The sequence below is a fragment of the Rhinatrema bivittatum genome, chromosome 1 (assembly GCF_901001135.1).
Source record: "Rhinatrema bivittatum chromosome 1, aRhiBiv1.1, whole genome shotgun sequence".
Taxonomy (NCBI): Eukaryota; Metazoa; Chordata; class Amphibia; order Gymnophiona; family Rhinatrematidae; genus Rhinatrema; species Rhinatrema bivittatum.
Genome location: NC_042615.1, coordinates 418,616,248 through 418,639,103, shown reverse-complemented (window position 1 = coordinate 418,639,103; position 22,856 = coordinate 418,616,248). Strand labels below are relative to the sequence as shown.

Genomic DNA, 22,856 nt, shown 5'->3' with positions numbered 1-22,856 from the left:
CCTCTCTGAACCATGTAAGGCTGAGCGACTGTCGGCTTTCCCCCAGGTTCTAGTTTAAAAGCTGCTGTGTCTCAGTGGAAGCACTGAGAGGAGAGGATCACCTTGCTGGTGGCTGAAAAGAATCAGTAAGTTTTTGCTTGGGAAATTTTCTTTTTTAAAAGTATTGGGACGAAGTTAACTATTTGGGAATATTATTTAGTGTGTTTGTGCTTTTAATAGTAAGGCAGAGAATAAACAGAAGTTAGATTATTTGTATTTTGAAATAGTCAGTCAGTAAGGCAGCTAATAAGCAGTAGGTAGTGTGTTTATTTTTAATAATCTGTAAGGCAGCTAATAAGCGGAAGTTAGAGTGTTTGTATATTAAAAAAAAAAAAAAAAGTAGCCAGAAGCTAGAAATAAGCTAGGAGCAGTGTATACCTAAGTAAAAAGGTTGAAAGGTTCAGTTCAGTTACTCACCTTGGAAAGGTGTTAAGGTAGTGTGATTTGGTTTGATTAGGTACCAACATTTCTTAATCAAGAGAGCAGTGAGTTACTCTGGCTGACCTGGTCAAGATGGTGAGACAGACAGTGAAATGCTAAGAGTAATTAGGGAAGCTAACCAAATTGGTAGTGCGGTAATAATAAAGGGAGATTTCAATTACCCCAATATTGACTGGGTAAATGTATCATCAGGACATGCTAGAGAGATAAAGTTCCTGGATGGAATAAATGACAGCTTTATCGAGCAACGGGTTCAGGAACAGACAAGAAAGGGAGCAATTTTAGATCTAATTCTCAGTGGAGCACAGGATTTGGTGAGAGAGGTACCAGTGGTGGGACCGCTTGGCAATAGTGATCATAATATGATCAAATTTGAATTAATGACTGGAAGGAGGACAGTAAGCAAATCCACGACTCGCATACTAAACTTTCAAAAGGGAAACTTTGATAAAATGAGAAAAATAGTTTGAAAAAAAACTGAAAGGAGCAGCTACAAAGCTAAAAAGTGTGTAAGAGGCGTGGTAATTGTTAAAAAAATACTATCATAGAAGCACAGTCCAGATGTATTCCACACATTAAGAAAGATGGAAAGAAAGCAAAACGATCACCGGCATGGTTAAAAGGTGAGGTGAAAGAAGCTATTTTAGCCAAAAGATCTTCATTCAAAAATTGGAAGAAGGATCCAACAGAATAAAATAGGATAATGCATAAGCGTTGGCAAGTTAAATGTAAGACATTGATAAGACAGGCCAAGAGAGAATTTGAAAAGAAGTTGGCCGTAGAGGCAAAAACTCACAGCAAAAATGTTTTTAAATATATCCGAAGCGGAAAGACTGTGAAGGAGTCAGTTGGACCACTGGATGATCGAGGGGTTAAAGGGGCAATTAGAGAAGATAAGGCCATCGTGGAAAGATTAAATGATTTCTTTGCTTCAGTGTTTACTGAAGAAGATGTTGGGGAGATACGCGTATCAGAGAAGGTTTTCATGGGTAATAATTCAGATGGACAACCAAATCACAGTGAACCTAGAAGATGTGGTAGGCCTGATTGACAAACTGAAGAGTAGTAAATCACATGGACCAGATGGTATACACCCCAGAGTTCTGAAGGAACTAAAAAATGAAATTTCAGACCGATTAGTAAAAATTTGTAACCTATCATTAAAATCATCCATTGTACCTGAAGACTGGAGGGTGGCTAATGTAACCCCAATATTTAAAAAGGGCTCCTGGGGTGATCCAGGAAACTACAGACCAGTTAGCCTTACTTCAGTGCCAGGAAAAATAGTGGAAAGTGTTCTAAATATCAAAATCACAGAACATATAGAAAGGCATGGTTTAATGGAACAAAGTCGGCATGGCTCTACCCAAGGCAAGTCTTGCCTCACAAATCTGCTTCACCTTTTTGAAGGAGTTAATAAACATGTAGATAAAGTTGAACCGGTAGATGTAGTATATTTGGATTTTAAGAAGGCGTTTGACAAAGTACCTCATGAAAGGCTTCTAGGAAAGTAAAAAGTCATGAGATAGGTGGCGATGTCCTTTCATGGATTACAAACTGGCTAAAAGACAGGAAACAGAGAGTAGGATTAAATGGACAATTTTCTTAGTGGAAGGGAGTGGGCAGTGGAGTGCCTCAGGGATCTGTATTGGGACCAGTACTGTTCAATATATTTATAAATGATCTGGAAAGAAATATGACAAGTGAGGTAATCAAATTTGCAGATGATACAAAATAGTTCAGAGTAGTTAAACCACAAGCAGATTGTGATAAATTGCAGGAAGACCTTCTGAGACTGGAAAATTGGGCATCCAAATGGCAGATGAAATTTAATGTGGATAAGTGCAAGGTGATGTATATAGGGAAAAATAAGCCGTGCTATAGTTACACAATGTTAGGTTCCATATTAGGAGCTACCACCCAAGAAAGAGATCTAGGCATCATAGTGGATAACACATTGAAATCATCAGTTCAGTGTGCTGTGGCAGTCAAAAAAGCAAACAGAATGTTGGGAATTATTAGAAAGGGAATAGTGAATAAAACGGAAAATGTCATAATGCCTCTGTATCGCTCCATGGTGAGACCGCACCTTGAATACTGTGTACAATTCTGGTTGTCACATCTTAAATAAGATATAGTTGTGATGGAGAAGGTACAGAGAAGGGCGACCAAAATGATAAAGGGAATGAAACAGCTCCCTTATGAGGAAAGACTAAAGAGGTTAGGACTTTTCACCTTGGAGAAGAGACGGCTAAGGGGGAATATGATAGAAGTGTTAAAAATCATGAGAGATCTAGAACGGGTTAATGTGAATCAGTTATTTACTCTTTCAGATAATAGAAAGACCAGGGGGCACTCCATGAAGTTAGCATGTGGCACATTTAGAACTAATCTGAGAAAGTTCTTTTTCACTCAACGCACAATTAAACTCTGGAATTTGTTGCCAGAGGATGTGGTTAGTGCAGTTAGTATAGCTGTGTTTATTGGATAAGTTCTTGGAGGAGAAGTCCATTACCTGCTATTAATTAAGTTGACTTAGAAAATAGCCACTGCTATTACTAGCAACAGTAGCATGGAATAGACTTAGTTTTTGGGTACTTGCCAGGTTCTTATGACCTGGATTGGCCCCTGTTGGAAACAGAATGCTGGGCTTGATGGACCCTTGGTCTGACCCAGTATGGCATGTCCTTAAATGTTAGTGCCAGTAGTCTGGTTCCACTCTGATTAAGGTTGAGTCCATCCTCTCCCAAATTTCTAACTAATCTAAGACCCTCTTCCTTGCATCATTGTTTCATCCACGCACTAGGACTCCAAAGCTATGCCTATCTCTGGGATCCTGCGCATAGAATGGGGAACATTTCTGAGAATACTACCTTGGAGGTTCTGGATTTCAACTTTCTACCTAAAATCCTAAACTTAGCTTTCAGAATCTGAACATGAACCACAACAGCTGGCTCCTCCCCAGCAATGCCTAAAATTATGTCTAAGTGACATGCGAGATCTACCTCCTTCACACTATGCAGGCAAATTACCAAGCAATCCTCATGTCCATCAGCAACTCAAGCTATCTACATTCCTAAGGATGAAATCACCAACTACGATGACTGTCCAAACCCTTCCCTCCTGGGAAAAAACTCTTGGAGACCTATCCTCTGTGGAAGAGTATATTGCAATGCTTGGAGAACAGGTCTTAGCTACATAATATCACTTCCTGCAACACCAAGGAGATGCTCTATTTTCAGGTGACTTCCTGCTCCAAGGCAGCACATAGGCTGCCAGTCTAGAGTTGGGACTTTACTTCTATGTCCCTGTAGATTTCCCCTATGAAACTCTGTCTGCCTCAGGTCCTCCAGGTCTGTCACTTTAGCCTCCAGAAATTTAATTTGTTCTTTGATAGCCAGGAACTCTCTGCACCAAGTGCACACATGTAATCTCTTGTCAACTGGTAAAAAAAAAATCATACATTTATTTATTGTAAAGGTTTTTATATCCCGCACACTGCAAAGTTCGGGGCGGGTTACAAAGGCACATACATAATGGAAATTAAAACTAAAAGATAAAAACAAACTTAATAAATAACATACAATGAATCTTAAAATAACAAAATTTGATGATTTTTATAAATGGCCATGTTTTTTCTGTTTACAAATAATATGATTGTATCTATTATTTGAAAATGTTATAAATAAAGAATTAAAAAAAAATAACAAAATTACAGTAAATTAAATTAAAAATATTAACAAAAATTAAAACAAAGATAAAACAGGTTAAGATATACAAAGGTCAGGAAAGGCTTGCAGAGAAAGGTAATGTTTAAGGGCTTTCTCTTAAAGTCCATTTTGTCTGCAGTTAGTCAGATATTGGGGGGATTGTATTCCACAAGATTGGTCCTGCTATAGAAAAAGCACGTTCTCTAGTAGAAACCTGTCTTGTAGTTTTGGGAGAAGGAATTTGTAGAATAAGTTTATTTTTGGATCTGAGATTTTTGCATGGAGTGTATATATGTAGGGATGCTGATAATCAGGGGGTGGTGTTGTTACAGATGTGGTTATGAATGATAGCCCCATCTCACTGTTTAACTACTTGTTATTGAGTTGTTAGATATTTAAAGTTACTAAGGGAATAGGGATATTTAATCTAATATAAAGTTATTTAAATGTATGTATTTTATATTTGTTAGTCAATGATTTGCAAGGGGACTACAGTTAATCTATTTATTAGGTCAAGGTTACTCTCATCTTTATCTAAGTCCCTAATTAACTCCTGTGAAAAATGTCCCTCTTCTTCTCTATAAATCAAAGAATGTGCCTCGGGTGGGTGAAAGTCAGTGAGGGAGGGAGGAAACTAACACACAGAGTCTATGGCTTTTTTTTTTAAGTGCACAAATACACAGGTTACTAAAGTCTAGGGCTTTTTTTATTTTACATATACAAACGCTTGAAAACTTTCAAGTTTATGCTTGATTATAATTAGGGACCTTCATTTTCAGTTTTTATTGATCTTTATTTTTCCCAGGAATTTATCAGGATTTATTATGACAAGAACAAAAACAGGAGAAAATCAGTTGAAAAAAATGACTCATTTTTCCAGGTATATATTGGAATTAATTTGGTGGACAGAACCCAGGACAATAAAACATTAAGCAGAATCTCCCAGCTAGCAGCATCTTCATCTCTACCCCCATCCCCTGCATAGCATGTGCCTCTCTCTCTCCTCTACCCCTTGCTGAGAATATCCCTTCCACCCTCCCCCCACACTACAACAACATTTATCCTTCTCCTCTTTCCTTCGGCAGCATGCTTACTGATGCTCCTGTGCTCTGCAGCACTACACTTCTGGTTTTGCGTAGGGGCAAGAACAGTGCTGGGAAGTGCTTCTGGTGGACATGGCCTGCTTCAAATGTATTTGCGGGACCAAACAGAAGGTACTGTGGCTGCCTGGGGAGTGAGGAAGTGGGATTTGAAACACAGCATGGGCAGTACTGGAGGATGAATGATTTCATTGGTGGGGAGCAAGACTTGAAACACAGCATACGCTTTGACTCACAATGGCTTCCAGAAGTGGGTGGAGGCCTTGAAATACTGCATCTGCGGACCTGGAGCAGCATTTTAATCATCCTAAATTAGGGTGAATATCTGTTTAAACTGTCACCTTTGGAAAAATTCAGGAATTTATGGGTGAAAATCTGTTTATACTAAAAATAAAGGACACTAATTATAATGCAAGCCAGCTATTTGACTGTTTTCCCATGATTTTCACATTTTTGGGGGGTGTATAGATGTGACCTTTTACTGCAACTTTCTAAAGTCTTCTCCAACTGAATCATCAAGTTTACATAAAGCAATTTTTTAATGCAATAACTCTGTGTGCTGAGACTTACATATCCAAGATGACCTTTCTTAGCACAATTGTAGCAGTATACTGTGGCCTGTCGTCTTCTAGGTGGGCATCTAGATTTCTTCAGGTGTCTTGCATTAACCTATAACACAAAAATTGGATGAGAGTCATATGGAACCACATCTCAAATATGATGCTAAACAGTACTGCAGCAAGAAAATGACACTGTATATCAAACTAAGGGGAAAAAATCCTCAGTGAGCAAAACTGCTGAAATGGACCCCAAGATATGAGCACTAATATGTATAAGCCATACTGAAGCTATAATTTACCAACAATGGGAGTGATGGACTATTATAGTATATTACACAACTGATGACATAGTGCATAGCAACTCATTCGGCGTGGCTCTATCTTCAACAGCAACTGTGGCAGTATCAAAGTCTCTGAGACACAGCACTTACAGGAGCTAATTTGACTTTGTCTAACCTCCAGATCTGTGGATACCACTTTCACCCAAGGCACATTCTTTGATTTATAGAGAAGAGGAGGTACATTTTTCACAGGAGTTAATTAGGGACATAGATAAAGATGGGAGTAATATTGACCTAATAAATAGATTAATTGTAGTCCCCTTGCAAATCATTGGCTAACAAAGGAGGATTCCAATGAAACTTCAAAAGGACGAATCAACCACTAGCAGAAACCAGCAAAGACCAAACAAAGGAAGTTGAATGACAGTGAGACCCACCTACCCAAGGAGGAATCTGGATCCCCCTGCAGACCAAGATGGAAACCACTCAGATGAATCCTGGAAGTTGTAATAAAGATAAGGACACCAGATGACCAGCTAATGCAGTCTTCCAACCCATCCACAATACCAGAAGGAGAGGCATTCCTCATTGGGTTGGCATATTAAAGAAGGCTCCCATGTTCTTCGCATCACCTTGATTTTGAGCAGCCTGGCAAGCATGTAGACTTCATATTCCAGTCAAGGGAGCAGCCCATAAGAGCACTGACCAAGCCCAAGGGAGTAGTAATTACGATCGCTTTGTCTCCAAAAATATGTTCTTAATTGATATACTTACAGTTTTATTTCTCTCTCAAACACATCACAACTATCTCTGTTCTCTTTAAATATCAGAAATGTAAAGGATCCTCTCAGATGAATTAACACACTTTCTACCCTGTGAACCAGAAATGTAATATCTTCATGTTCCAGAAGTGTGGTATCCCATATATATGGTTGTAAACTCACCTTGGTTGATCCTTTTGGTCCCCTCTTTCTGGTCTGAAGGAAACAGCTGTAAGAATGCAGTTACTGGCCATCGCAAACAGACTAACAGGTAGATTTTAAAAACCTTATGCGTGGCCAAGCCGGGAGATTCACGCGTGACTCAAAATGCACGGGCTGTGCAGATTTTAAAAGGCCCATGGCCACGCGCATATCTCCCAGTACGCACATTAAAAATATTTTGGGAAAAATGGATGGGACATGGGCAGGCCAGGACTGCGCCATGAAGTCAGTTCCGCGCACAAGCTCACGCCGGGATCCTACAACAGTATAACTTGCTTTTATTACGGACTGTGCAATAAAAAAAAAAAGTGTAGTCAGTGGGGTTTTAGGGGTCAGGGCTAGTAGGGTAAAAGGGAGGCAAGTTAGGTAGGGGGTTTAGGAAGTCCATTCCTTTACTGGGAGAGAACTGGGAAATAGGCTAATGCGTCACCACGCATACCTACTAAAATTCCCCCCTTATGCGCTCAAGATAGCATTCACGTGCACATATGCGCATAGATATAAAATTGTGTGCACATATACACACGGGTAGTCGATTTTATAACATGCACGCATAAACTCATGTATGTTATAAAATCGGTGCGCCCATGCGCATGCGCATCAGTTTGAAAGTTACCGTCTAAATGAATTATTTGTTTCAGTGCTTACTGATAAGGACGTTGGGGAGATACCTGTTCTGGAGACAGTTTGAGGGTGACAATTCAGATGAACTGAACCAAATCATGGTGAACCTGGAAGATGTAGTAGGCCAGATTGACAAACTAAAGAGTAACAAATCACCTGGACCAGATGGTATACACCCCAAGGTTCTGAAAGAACTAAAAAATAAAATTTCAGATCCATTACAAGTAATTTGTAACCTATCATTAAATTCATCCATTGTACCTGAAGACTGGAAGGTGACCAAATTTAACCCTAATATTTAAAAAGGGCTCTAGAGGTTATTCGCCAAACCAAAGACCAGTGAGCCTGACATCAGTGCTGGGAAAAATCTGGGAAACTATTATAAAGAATAAAATCACAGAACATATAGATAGACTTGGTTTAATGGGATATATGAAGCATGGATTTACTCAAGGGAAAGAGGATAACCAATGTGATATCAGGCTATAAATTAAACTGACATTGCAGGGCAGATAAATTGGTGGAGGGATGGCCCTATATGTTAAGAATGGCATAGAGTCAAGCAGGAGAAAAGTTTAGCTGGACATACTGCACTCTGAAATCCTTGATTAGAAATTCCGAGTAAAAGGGAAGAGAACAGTAGTGGCAATCCATCTGTCCAGGAAACAGTCTGCAAAATGCTAACAGACATTAGACTGGCTAATAAAATGGAGAACACAATAATAATGGGAAATTTCAATTACCCGTGTACTGATTGAGTAAATATCATATCAGGACATGCAAGGGAAGTTAAGTTCCTAGATTCCATCAATGACTGCTTCATGCAACAGTTGGTGATGGAACTGAGAGGGGGAACTATATTAAATATAGTTCTCTTTTGCAGGATATGGTGCAAAAGATAAAGGTAGGCAATCCACTTGGCAACAATGATCATAATATAATATGATATTATAATATGATATTAAAGAGGGTTAACGAGAGGGCTACTCTCGTTAACCCTCTTTAATGCACAATCCCTGTCGAAAAAAACTCACCTCCTCTACGACTATCTAATGGAAGCAAAACCGGACCTCTGCGCGATTACTGAAACCTGGCTGAAACCTGAAGACTCAGCATTAATCAACCAACTCCCTACTCTTTCCTATAATGTCTTCTCTACCCCCAGAATTAAAAAAAGAGGCTGCAGTCTGCTACTAGCTGCTAAAAAAGAACTAGGACTAGGTCTACAGTTCGCAAACTCCTCAACCTCTCTTGATTTTGTGGTTTTCAAATCCAACTCACATATGCCCCTCCTGGAAGCCTAGAATCGGACCTGTCTCCTTTAATTGAACTCATAGCCAAGCACATCAACACAGATACCCCTGCTATAATTATGGGAGACTTCAACCTCCACGTGGACACAACTCCTCAATCTTTCAATTGTGAAACCTTTCTCACCATGCTTAAATTTATGGGATTCAAACAAATCATTAAAGATCTGACACACAAAGCAGGACATACGCTGGACTTAATCTTCATAAATGAAAGCCTCACCCCCTCCACAGCTACGACATGCTCTCCGGTCCCATGGTCGGATCACAGATTGATTTCCACTACTCTGAAGAACTTCCAACCCATCCTTCAACCGAGACAAAAAACCACCATCCAATTCAGGAAATTATGCAACCCAGACATCCTTAGCTTGCACCTATCCGCAGCTTTAGACCATCTGGGACCTCTCTGATGCAGAGTTAGCTTCATCTTCCTGGATCAAGATCACCAAGGAAGTAGCAGACACAACCTGTCCATTAACCACTAAAGCTCTTCACCCGAACGCCGACAACAGGAAACCTTGGTACACCCCACAACTAAAAACCCTCAAACAAGAGTTTAGAAGCAGTGAACACCTATGGCGAAAGAATCCATCAGCAACAAACCAGGAGGCGTATAAATCTCTCATGCACCGCTACAGGATATCCATCCTCCGAACAAAAAGAGATTTCTTCTCACGGAAAATCCACCACTTCATTTTTGACCCGAAAGCATTATTCTCACTAGTCTCGTCCCTTACCAAACCTTCCCCCACGACCATTCCGGACCATCAAGCGGCTAGCAAAGCCTCAGAACTCGCCACTTACTTCAAGAAAAAAATCACCGATCTGATCACACCGGTAAAAACCTATATTGGTTCTATTCCTCCTCCTCCTTACTCTGCTTATATCCAACAGACCACAAGCTTGGAAAACTTCGAGCTGACTTCCTCCCTCGAGATTGAAACAGTCCTAAAGAAGCTAAAACCTGCCTCGCACCACAAGGATGCGATCCCTTCTAACCTACTCATCTCCATTCCAAAAACTGTTGCCAAACCAATTGCAGAGATCATTAACTGTTCATTAACGCAAGGCATAGTTCCAGACCCCCTGAAACTTGCAATTCTAAAACCACTTCTAAAAAAATCCAACCTGTCCCCAGACGACCCGGCCAACTTCCACCCTATAGCTAACCTCCCCTTCATCTCCAAAATCTTAGAAAAAATAGTCAACAAGCAACTCTCGGATTATTTAGACAACAACAAAATCCTAGAGCACTCGCAGTTCGGCTTCCGTAAAGCTCGAAGCACTGAAGCCCTCTTAATCTCACTAACAGACACCATACTCCTGAATCTTGAGAAGAAACAACCCTGTCTTCTCATTCTCCTCGATCTATCAGCCGCCTTCGATACAGTGAACCACTCAAAACTCTTGGATTGGCTAACTGACATCGGTATCAAAGGCACCGTGCACAGATGGTTCAAGTCATGCCTCCAAAACAGATTTTACAAAGTCAAGATCAACAATAAAGAATCTCACCCCATCTGTTCCTCTCTGGGAGTCCCTCAGGGCTCATCCTTATCCCCTACCCTCTTCAACATTTATCTTTTACCGCTTTGCCAACTCCTCTCCAAACTAAATCTAACGCATTACATATACGCAGAGAACGTGCAAGTTCTCATTCCGGTGATGGAATCACTACAAAAAACCCTAGACTTCTGGAACAACTGCCTTTAAGATATCAACAACCTCCTCAAAAGCCTTAACTTAATCCTTAATACTAATAAAATGGAACTACTCCTTGTCTCACAGGACGGCAATTATGCAGTTTCCAACACGCTCCCCACAAGGCAACCATCCTTCTCCTCTCAAGTTAGAAACCTCGGAGTCTTAATGGACAACCAATTGAACCTAAAAAGATTCATCAATAACACTGCAAAGGAAGGCTTTTTTAAATTACAAGTTCTAAAACGGCTGAGACCGCTCCTCCACTTCCAAGATAACCGTTCAGTTCTACAAGCAATTATCTTTTCAAAAATTGACTATTGCAATTCACTTCTACTCGGCCTTCCAGTGAACACCATTAAACCCTTACAGATGCTTCAAAACGCCTCAGCCAGGATTTTGACTAAGACCAACAAAAGAGATCATATTACGCCCATTCTAATGAACCTGCATTGGCTCCCAATTAAAACGAGCTCTGTCCACTTCGGGCCCTGCGCAATGGAACTCTCTTCCACCAGAACTCCGGCTAGAACAATGCCATATTACCTTCAAAAAGAGACTCAAAACTTGGCTGTTTGAACAAGCTTTTCATTTATACTAATACCTGACTAATATTTATACTAATACCTGACACCATTTCCAAAACCTTGGCTGACATCATAAACTGTTCCTTATCTCAGGGAATCTTTCCAGACGCTCTAAAACAGGCATCCCTGAAACCTCTCCTAAAGAAACCAAATCTTGATCCTAAAGACTCCAACAATTTCCGCCCCATTTCCAATCTTCCTTTTGTGGCCAAGATAATGGAAAAATTAGTCAACTCTCAACTTTCCGATTACTTAGAAGATCATAAAATACTGCATCCCACCCAATACGGGTTCCACAAGGCATTAAATACCGAAACTCTTCTCATTTCGCTAACGGATCACATCCTCATGGGCCTGGACAAAGGCCAATCCTTTTTACTAATTCTCCTCGACCTGTCTGCGGCCTTTGACACTGTCAACCATTCCATCCTCCTGAACCGTCTGGCAGACATCGGAATATCAGGAATGGCTTATTCATGGTTCAAATCTTTCCTTAGCAACAGAGGTTACAAAGTCAAAATTAATAGCAAAGAATCCCTCCGCTACGACTCCTCGTTGGGAGTTCCACAAGGCTCCTCCCTCTCCCTCACCCTTTCAACATATACCTCCTTCCACTCTGCCAGCTGCTAACTAACCTCAAACTAAAACACTACCTTTACGCAGACGACGTGCAAATACTGGTCCCCATCAAAGAATCCATTACTAAAACACTTGAGCACTGGGAAACCTGTCGACGAGAGATTAACCTTCTTCTCTCTAATCTAAACCTGATACTAAACGCAGCTAAAACAGAACTCCTACTCATCTCCCCGGAAAACAGCAATATCACACAAAGCGCACCATCTAATATCTTTGTCACCCAAGCAAGAGACCTTGGAGTTTTAATTGACAACAGGCTGAATTTAAAATCATTCATTAACTGCACCACCAAGGACGGCTTCTACAAATTGCAAGTTCTAAAAAGAGTCAAACCACTCCTCCACTTCCAGGACTTTAGAACAGTTCTCCAAGCAGTGATCTTCTCTAAGATAGATTACTGCAACTCCATCTTGCTAGGTCTCCCTTCCTCCTACATTAAAGCTCTTCAGATGCTCCAAAACTCGGTAGCTAGAATCCTGACAAACACCAGAAGAAGAGATCACATCTCTCCTATTCTCAAAAATCTGCACTGGCTACCAATACATTTCAGAATCCTCCATAAGTCCATTACTATCATCCATAAAACCATCCATTCCCAAGCCCCTCTTAGCCTTCAAATCCCGCTCAAATTACATTCCTCATTCAGACCCATCAGAGAAGCCTACAGAGGATCATTACATGTCCCCCAATCCAAAGCGACACACCACCTCACCTTCTCCACGGCAGGACTATCTATCTGGAATGCAATTCCCCCGGACCTCAGACAGGAACCTTGCTTATTAACATTTAGAAAAAGACTTAAGACTTGGCTATTTAGACAAGCCTTTCCTGAACCTCACTGACTCCGCCAATAGACCCAGCGGATTGACTGCAACAACCACCAAGTTACATTCCAGTACTATGTAAATAGTTGTCCTTGTTGGTTTTTATTCTCATTCCTAAAAACCATTCAAGCCTCTTGTCTTCTCCCAGTTCCTTCTTCCCCTGTTTTATTGTAACTTTTTTGCTTCTCGTCACCTGTTAATTGTTCTAGGTTATCACCCCCCTTGTTACTTGTAAACCGGCATGATGTGATTCTATCATGAATGCCGGTATAAAAAAGCTTTAAATAAATAAATAAATAAATAAATTTATGCAGGGGATCTTTCTAGTACATCACCCTACATATCAACAGACTAGCTCTTAGGTTAGCACCCCAACTCTGCAGATGATCTATCTAATTATGATCCTTTTTACCCTTACCCTAAATTAATTCAATATGCACTCAGATCTTTAGCCAGTTAATATTTGGCCTCACGAAAGAACCTATTATTTAATTGTTGCTTTGTTCCCTGTTCCATTGCTCCAAGTTATTTCATCCCTGTTAAATGTAAAAGCATTCTTACATGCTAGTTATTGTTATACTGTAAACCGAAGTGATATGTAATTTTCTACATGAATATCGGTATATAAAAGTGTTAAATAAATAAATAATACCATTTTACATAATCACTAGAGGGCGACTATTAAGGAAAACTACTGCAGTAGTATTTAACTATAAAAAGGGAGGCTGATAAAATGAGGAAATTTGTTAGAAAAAAACAAAGGAGCAATCCATAAAGTTAAAAACTTGCAAGAGGCATGGACATTGTTTAAAATTACCACCCTTGATGCCTAAACAAAATAAATTCTGTGTATTAAAAAAGTTGAAGGAAAATCAAACAATTGCTGGCATGGTTTAATAGTGAGGTGAAAGAGGCAATTAAAGCTAAAAGGGCATTATTAAAAAAATGGAAAGGAGACCCAAATGAGGAAAATAGGAAAGATCATAAGCACTGGCAATTTAGATGCAAAATAATAATTAAGCAGACTAGGAGAGAATTTGAAAAGAAGCTTGCCATAGAGGTAAAACAAGTAATAAAAACTTTTTCAAATATATTTGAAGCAAAAAGCTAGTCAGAGTCATTTGGATCACTAGATGACCAAGGGGTAAAAGGGGTGGTCAGAAAGGACACGAAAATAGCAGAAGAACTAAATGATTTCTTTGTTTCTTTCTTTACTGAGGAGGATGTCAAGGTGATACATTGGAAACAATTTTTGATAGTGATGACACTTAGCAAGAAGATGGAATCACTGTTAAACTAGAGGACATAACTCAGATTGACAGATTAAAGAACAACAAATCAGCAGGACTGGATGGTATTCACTCCAGAGTTCTGAAGGATTTAAAAATAAAATTGCAGACTTCTTTCTGGTGATTTGCAAACTAACATTTAAAACAGTCACATTTAAAAAAGTCACATTTAAAAAAGTGTTGGAGAAGTTGAGAAGATGTGGACCCTTGGACCGAGGAGGAGTTGGTGCTACCTGAGGAGAGGACCTCTCAGGTTCTTCCGTCGGGTGGCGAGGCTGAATCGAAGCAGGAACTGGTTGGATCTTCGCCACTGGAAGCCCGCAGCCCCCCCAGGAGGAGCCCGTAGGGACCCAGACCGCTGGGACTTAGGAGGACCCTTGAAGATGAATGCTCCGAAGTTCAGTCCGAAGTCAAACACCAGAGAATCGCCGCTTGCCAGTCTGAAGTTGAACGCCCGAGGATCGCCGCTTGCTAGTCTGAAGTCAAACACCAGTGGTTCGTTCAGGAAGGGAGACAGGAACCAGGATACCTGAGGCACCAGGAGACTCACCTAAGTGAGCAGACTCGTTGCCAAGTCAATGAGTGTGAAGAGGAAGTCTCCTTAAGTACTGCCCTGAGCCGGACCCATCTGGAGCAGGTGAAGTCAATTTAGAGGATGAGACCCCTTTAAATGGCTGCAGGAGGCTCAGCCTCGCACCTAAGAGCAGGGCAGCCAGAGGACGCCGACGGAAACACAGCAGTGCGGCCAGACACCGCGAAGGGAAGGCCGGGGGGCACCCCCCCCCGGAGACATCGCAGGAGCGCGGCTCAGAGTCGGTGGCCAGTGCCGTGAAGAAGGAGAAGGCCAGGGGCTCACGCCGGGGAGGCCCCCTTGCCAGCGCGCTGACGCCGACGGCAGACCAGGAGCAGTGAGGGGAGGTAGGAGGGGCCAGTCGCGGCCGTCAGCGGCTGGAAGTTATAATAAAAAGGCTCCCAGGATTATCTGTAGACCAGTGAGCCCGATGACAGTGCTAGCAAAATAGTTGAAGCTATTCTTAAAATAAAATTACTAACTACATAAATACATGGTTTAATGGGAGAGATCAACATAAGTTTTGCAAAGGGAAGTCGTGCCTTATCAATTTCCTAGATTTCTTTTGAGGATGCAAATAAACATGCAGACAAAGGTGAACTGGTTATATATTGTATTTTAATTTTTAGAAAGCATTTGACAAAGGCCCTCATTAGAGGCTCCTCAGGAAACTGGGAAGTCATAGGATTTGAGCCAGTGTCCTATCTTACAGGCCGATACAGTACAGTGCGCTCCGACGGAGCGCACTGTTAACCTGCTCTTGGACACACATTTTCCCTTACCCCTTATTCAGTAAGGGGTGGAAAACGCGCGTCCAACCCACGGCACCTAATAGCGCCCTCAACATGCAAATGCATGTTGACGGCCCTATTAGGTATTCCCCACGATACAGAAAGTAAAATGTGCAGCCAAGCCGCACATTTTACTTTAAGAGATTAGCGCCTACCCAAAGGGCACTGCCTTGCTTGTGTGGCACATGCCTTGCTTGTGTGGCACATGCAGTGCACACAGCACCTCCTTGTCTTCCCTCTCCTGAGCTTCCTCCTTTGCATCCTTCCAGCCTATGTCTTATTCCCAGGCTGAATGAGACAGGGAGAGCACGCACTGAGCACTGGATGTGATTCAGTCTGAATGTTGGGAGTAGCAGTAGTGGAAGAGCTCCGGTAGCACTTTGTGGCAGCCAAGGTGACTAACCAAGCAGGCTACCTTCATTATACTGAATTCTCCCATCTGCTGCAGTTATAATGTATACAGATGTGTGTCGTCGCACCCTCTCCCTTTGTTTTCAAATTTGGAAGAGAGACTAGTAGGGCTTTCAGTGCTTCCTTACTTCTTTTGACCATGAGTCCTCTCCATGTCCATATTGCCAGTCCCGGGTAGGTTGGTGTGCCACACATTTTCTTTTTCTGCAGGTGTGCCTTGGCCTTGAAAGGTTGGGAAACATTGGGGTAGGGCACCTAGGATGAGGAAAGGAGAGAAAAGGACAGGGGGTGGGGAAGGGGGAGACAGGGTAGGACGGATACGAACATGAGAAGGCCTGGAGCAGGGGGAGACACACCTCTCCTCCACCTTCTGATCCCTTCTCAAGATTTCAGAACTGATTTTTCCTATCCCTAATAGTATCTCCCCCTCCTCTCCCCTTCATGATCCTTTTTCCTTATCCTCTTCCCATCTCAAGATCTTTTCCTTTTCCCCCACATCGATACCTAAGATCTCCCCATCCATAAAATCTCACAAAAGAACAAAATAAATTATACAGACACAAAACAAAGTTGGAAAACTATTTTTAATATGGAAAATACATGTACATTATTTAAGAAACAAAACGATTCAAATGTATGCAAATATGCCAAGAATAGCTGCAGAATTTCAGAAACTTTATCACAGTAAAAGAGGGGATATGTTTTAAGCTGTGCTGTTACAAACATGCATACATATATTACATAATATGCTTTATGTACAAAAAATTTAAGATCAGAAAATTCCATGTAATTAGTGATTCAATGAAATTGATTACATATCTTGTGTGTGACAAGTTTCAGCTTGAAGGAAACCCTCACTGGATCAAATCCAAAGTCAGTTTAGATAAAGGCAGCTCAAGGTCACAGAGGAGCTGCCCAGCAGGCGTATTTGCATAAAAAATTACTGTCAGAAATGGGCTGCTAAGGAAGCCTTGGCTTTTTGATCTCTTGGCCTTTGTCATGGAGATTCCTACTAGAGAAGGGGGAAGGCCAGTGTCCCAGATAATGATTAACTGTTTTAATGGCATTCATTCATTCATTCCACACTAACTACTCATGCAGAAAAAAGGGTTATGTAAAATGACATTAGAAGAAAATCATTTGTAATCGTTGCATCGGGTTGCAGTTTGAGAAGACATTAGGAGTAAATCCGTAGCGTGGTAGGCTTATGCTTTATCTTCTGATATTTACTGAGTTTACTGGTGCATGAAAAGCTTTCAGCAAGAATAGCAGATGGGATGGACCTTTCATAGGTAATGCTATCTACCAGGTTATTACTTCTATATATTGATAGTGAAGTAATCTCCAAGATATCTCCCTACAAATATAGATTATTTAAATGTTTGTAACAAAAAAAAAAACAACTTATAACACAGAGAAGCTACTTTCATGAATACTTCATTTTATACCCACTGGACTGGAGTCTTTAGATACATTTTGAATCATAATTAGAAGGTAAAATGGTTTTGAAAAAACACAAGTAAAGCTAATCTCTTCCAAGCTGAAGCAATGGAAATACATATAGCTATAACCAGAGCTCTTAGTATTCAATAACAATTTGCTGATTATGTCTGACTTACTATATTAGCAAAAAATCATCCAGTGGTACTAGTGTCAGAAGCACAAACAACAAATATTTTTTATAATTATAGTTGGATCTTGTACAACAGGGAAATCTAGACAGTGCTAACAACCCCTACAATGGAGGAAGGTAAAAAAGACTCAAAAGAAAAAAGTCCTAGTCCATGGAGCCAATCATGGCTCCCTGGATTTGGATTTTGTTTCTGGCCTGTCTCGCTTACTCCATTGTTAAGCTTCCAGCCCACTTGCAAACTATCCCATCCCAGCTCACCAACATTTATAACAGTGAATGGGACCTGAAACCAAGTTGCCAGAGGGATTCATTCATATCTGCCGGAGAGTTGAGGCTTCACAGATCACGGGTCGCTCCAGAACTCAGAACATTTGCTCTCTTTTGGGTCCAATATTCACAGTGTGTTCAGCACTATTTAGCCGGATAAGTGGAACTTATGTGGCTAAGTAGTGGCTGCTGAATATACATCTATGATCAGTGGCCACCAATGACCCTTATAAGTTCCTTATATAGCTAAAAATTACCCGTACAGAAAGTAGGCATGTACTGGGTGGATCAGGGGCGGAGCAAGTTAGCTGGCTAACTACTGATATTCGGAGTTAGCCATAAAAGTGTAAGTTTAGAAACCCCATAGAGCAGGTCTAAATTTAGCCGGGCAGACCTATTCAGCTCAATGCATTTGTATATGCGTATATTCAGCGGCTTCACTGTGCCACTGAATATACATTATAATTTAGCTGGATAAGTTCTAACTGGCTAAATTACTTACTCGGCCAGCTTTGAATATCTACCCCAGTGTGACTAAACAATGATCCATCAGATCAATGCATCAGATGCTATTCTTTTTTCAGCAACAATCATATCCCAATTTGTTTAACTTCTGTTAATCATAGTATTATTCATCTTAAATTACAATTTAACCTACAGTCTTATAGTATTTAGTGATTATCTAACTGGCCAGAAACAAGCTGGACAGCCAATTTATATGCAAGTGTGCGTGCGCATGTGTGTATTATATATCTATATTAACATATCTATCTATATTACATTTATACATAAACATTTGTTCAAACAGGCATTCTATTTAATTTAATTACTCCTGGCCATTATTGAGTACTCTTTTCAATGATTATAAAATTGCTTTACCAAAGCTATGCTGATTTTTTATTTTTTTGTAAAATCCTGTATTGTAAACTTTTAATCTATTATTATGAATGTTTTATTGCAAGCTGCTTAGGATAGTGAATAATGCGGTCTACAAATCTTTCAAATAAAAAAAATAATATAAAAAATATATATCATATTGTGCATAAAGAGAATGAGAGATGGGCATACATATATACAAATATCACACAAATTACAAAGGTAAGTGGAAACTCACAAAAACAAAACACATAATTGATATTTTGTAAAAATTCCTCCTGCATTCACTATTTCTAATAGCTCAGAGAGGGAATTCCCTGGCCTCACACTATCCCCTGCATGATAAAGAAAGGATAGCCTACCATGTGTTCACTGTTTTTCTCCTCCTGTTTTCCCAAGGAGGAGATCCCTAGCTCCAGGCTCAATCTGTGCTCCAGGTGAGGAGCTCCCAGCCCTGCATGCTCTTTCTCTGCTTCTGTAATTTGGTAGGGGACTCCTGGCTTTGCACTGAACATGAAACAGAGAAACCTGCATGCATTGCACATATTTACATTCACCACTGTAACAGCAACTGCACATACCTTTTTTGTTCATTTTTAGACTGCATGTTACTTTTTTCTTTAAAACACTTTATTCTTTCCAAAGAAACCTCAACTATGCATGCAGCTTTCAAACAGGGTGAGTTTGGTATTAATAATATATATTAATATATAGTACAACACCTTATTATCAAAAATTCCTTTATACAAAATCTCCCATTACCAAATAAGATTATAGGCTTCAGCCCATGTCCCATTACCCAGAAACATTTTTATCACTAGAAAATTGATTGGGTTTATATGTTCCATTATCTAGAAAATCCTACCATTACCCAACATATTTTAATCAAAAAACTCCCATTATCTAAAACAAACCTTGTCCCAGGAAATACTTTTTTTTTTTTTTTTTTTTAACAGAAAGCATGCTGGATGCTTGGCATGCTCTCACAGAAGAGATGGTGAGGATTAGAAAAAGGCTTGGGATAAACATCTCCTCCCGTGTAGACTATTTCAACCTGCTCCTTACAGGTCTCTAAGCAAAGCCATCCTAAACTCAGCTGAGCAACTTATCTTTCATCAGTGTCACTACATCCATAGAACCCCTTCTGAAGTCACTGCATTGGCTCCCTATCCATTCCCTTATACAATTCAATCTACTGTTATTCACCCCCAAGTGCCTTCACTCCGTAGCTTCTCACTACCTCTCCTCGCTTATCTATTTCTACGCCCCTCTTTGTGCACTCCGCTCATCAGATAAGTCACTCCTATCTATGCCCTTCTCATCTACCCCCAGTTCCTGAATCTGTGCTTTCCACTTGGTTGCACTATGTTCTTGGAATAGACTTTCTGAGCTGGTGCGACATGCTCTCTCTCTCACCTTGTTTAAATCCCATCTAAAAACCCACCTTTTTGAGGCTGCTTTTAAAGCTTAAGCCTGCTGATTCACCTTCAGCCTCATTAACTAATTTTATCAATTGTCTGTTGAACTGTATGCTTGTTTTTTATGAGATGGTAAGCTCTATTGAGCAGAGAATGTCTCTTGTGTGTTGTTTGTACAGCGCTGCGTACAATAAGCACTATAGAAATGTTAAGTATTAGTAGCATAAATACATAGGATCTCTGATGGCTAGAGCAGGGGTAGGCAACGCTGGATCCTGAAGTGCCAGAAACAGGTCTGGTTTTCAGGACCTGAAGATATATTTGCATACAGTGGAGGTGGTGCGTGGAAAAATCCCTTGTGCATATTCATTATTTATATCCTGAATACCAGACCTGTTTGTGACACTCCTGGAAGAAATGAAGAACCAAGGTAAACTCTGATAACTTTGGTGTAAAATTTCTGCATGGGGATAATCTGCACAGAGTAGCAGATACAACCATAAACACCTCGCTGGGCAGACTGGATAAACCATTTTAGTCTTTATCTGCCATCATTTACTATGTTATTTTGGATAAAAAGTGCTGTACTGCATAAAGATAATACATAGCTCATATCATACACTGATGATTCTTATAAAGTGGATCCTAATATTAGTGACAGGTTTGCCTGACAGCAGTGTAGGAAAATAACCCAGCAGCTCCCAGCTAAAAGGATAGTGAGATGTGGCTGTTAAAATATATTTTTAAATATTTTGTGATTTCAAATTATATTTTTCGAAGAACAGCTAGTTCTCTGTTTGCATGTTGAGCAAGAAACCATTTGATATGTTTTATTTTTGAGTAGGTTATGCAAAATGCTTCATAAATAATGCTGTACCAAAATTATACTTATGTTTTTTTAGTTGTCTAGTAGCCATTAAAAACAAGGGATCACTTTTTCTTTTCATTTTCTCCAATTTTTCTTTTTTATCTTATATTTTCCCACAAGAGAATGGCAATATGAGAAAAAGGGTGTGAAAAATATTCTGCGAAGGGAACACAACAACATAACAGATGACGGCAGAAAAAGATCAATCTTCCACCTAGTCTACACAGTTTTGCATGTCCATACAGCAAGTATATATTGCAGCTGTGCACATAAGCACAGAAATTTCCTGCTTGGTTCTCACTCACCTCCCCATGTCTATCCACAAAATTTGCAGTGATCTCAGTAGCTATCAAAAACAGCATGGTCATTTCTTAAACATCCAGTGTCTAATTTCTCCTGCATAGCATGCCTGTCACAGTTTTGCCTGCCATGCATCCTCACCGTGCCCCGATCCTGTCTGTTTTGTCACCTCCCCACCAATTGAGGCCTCCAGTGAACTCTGTTCCTAGCTACTCGAGCCATTTCCTCACTGGCCACCTGCCTCAGCCTGTGGTGCAGCCTCTTCTCCACTAGAGGTCCACAGCAAGCTTTATCTCCAGCCGTTCCAAGCTCTGCTTTGCTGCTCATACCATACCCAAGCTCCAGCCCTATTTAACCCTGCCTTGCCAGAACCTAAATGCGTCTCCATGGAATCACTCTTGGCTCTCTCACCTGGCTGCTCTTAGCTTGCTCCATGCCTTATGGCCTCCGGGCCTTTCTGTATCTTGCTTCTTGTCTTGCAGTCTATCTAGCCCTCACCTTACCTTGTGACCTCCAGGACTTCTGTCTCCTTGCACCTTGCTCTGTGGCCTATTCAGGCCTTACCTTGTGGCCTCCAAGCTTGCTCTTACCTTAGACCTTACTCTGTGGCCTATTCAGGCCTTATCTCCGGGTCTTATGCTTAGTGACCTACGGGCCTTCTGTATTGCTGCCTTCAGGCCTCAGTGTTCTTTGTTCTGTGTTGTCTTGTCTAATCCTTGTCCTGCCCTGTCTATTCCAGTTCATTGTATCCATTCCCCAACTTGCTATTGCCTTGCCCCAGTTTGTTTCCAGTTCCAGTCTCTGCATCAGTATCATGCTCAAGCCTGTGTTCGTATCCAGTCCAAGTGCCTGCTTGTATCCGTCCTAATCCCTGTTTAGTATCTTGTCCAGTCTTGTCCAGTGTGTTCCAGTATCTAGTCCTCAGTTCCCTGTCTGTTTCATATCCAGACCTCTGCTTCCATTCTGTCTCTGCCCATAATGTCCATCCTATGCTAGACCTCAGTTCCAGCTTGTGTCTGCTCTGCATTGTCCAGCCTTTTCCAGCTAAAGCCCTACCAGTCCCCAAAACCCAAGGGCTCAACCTGCAGGAGGGCCGTGACCAGACATGATGTTCTGTCACAGAAGCCCCCAGAACCCATGTGCTCAACCTGAGGGGGAGGGGGCTGGCTAGGCAGAAGACCAGTCCTTGTCCATCCCTGCAGTCTTGTACCACACCTGTGTGGGTGTATCCTAACACCAGCCAGGCACCCCATGACACTGCCCAACAGCTGGCTATTTGAGCACCCATGTTTTGACTAAGAATGCTAGTTTTTAATGTACTTGCAGCCTACCAAACAGATCCAGTTCTAAATTGAATTCTATCATTCCAGTCTGCTGTGGCTGTTTCCCCAAACATCCTGCCTCCTAGGTTCTCTAAAGTGTTTGTCAGACAGACAAACAATTTAGGGAACCTAAGGATTTCTAGTTATTACAATTACATACAAGACCCCCTACTTAATCCAGCACCCAGTCCCTCCAACCAAGCTTAACAACAACTTAAATAGCTACCAAAACTAGTGAGAATGTTGCCTTAACATCCAGCCTCCTAGGTTTGCTAGGCCACCATCAAACTCCTGGTAATGAACCACTG

The 22,856-nt window shown here is 40.9% G+C and overlaps 1 protein-coding gene across 10 annotated transcripts in view; it reads right to left on the bottom strand.

Annotated features, from left to right (window-relative positions):
• Nucleotides 1-22,856, bottom strand: part of ZCCHC7 (zinc finger CCHC-type containing 7) — a 644,974-nt gene that overhangs the window by 85,118 nt on the left and 537,000 nt on the right. For all 10 annotated transcript variants that reach the window (XR_003856957.1, XM_029602957.1, XM_029602941.1 and 7 more), the window contains one exon: nucleotides 5,861-5,959. Coding sequence is in view for 9 of the 10 variants with exons in the window: in XM_029602957.1 (XP_029458817.1) it covers nucleotides 5,861-5,959 (99 nt within the window). In the remaining variant the exon portion in view is untranslated. The remainder of the gene's footprint in view (nucleotides 1-5,860; nucleotides 5,960-22,856) is intronic.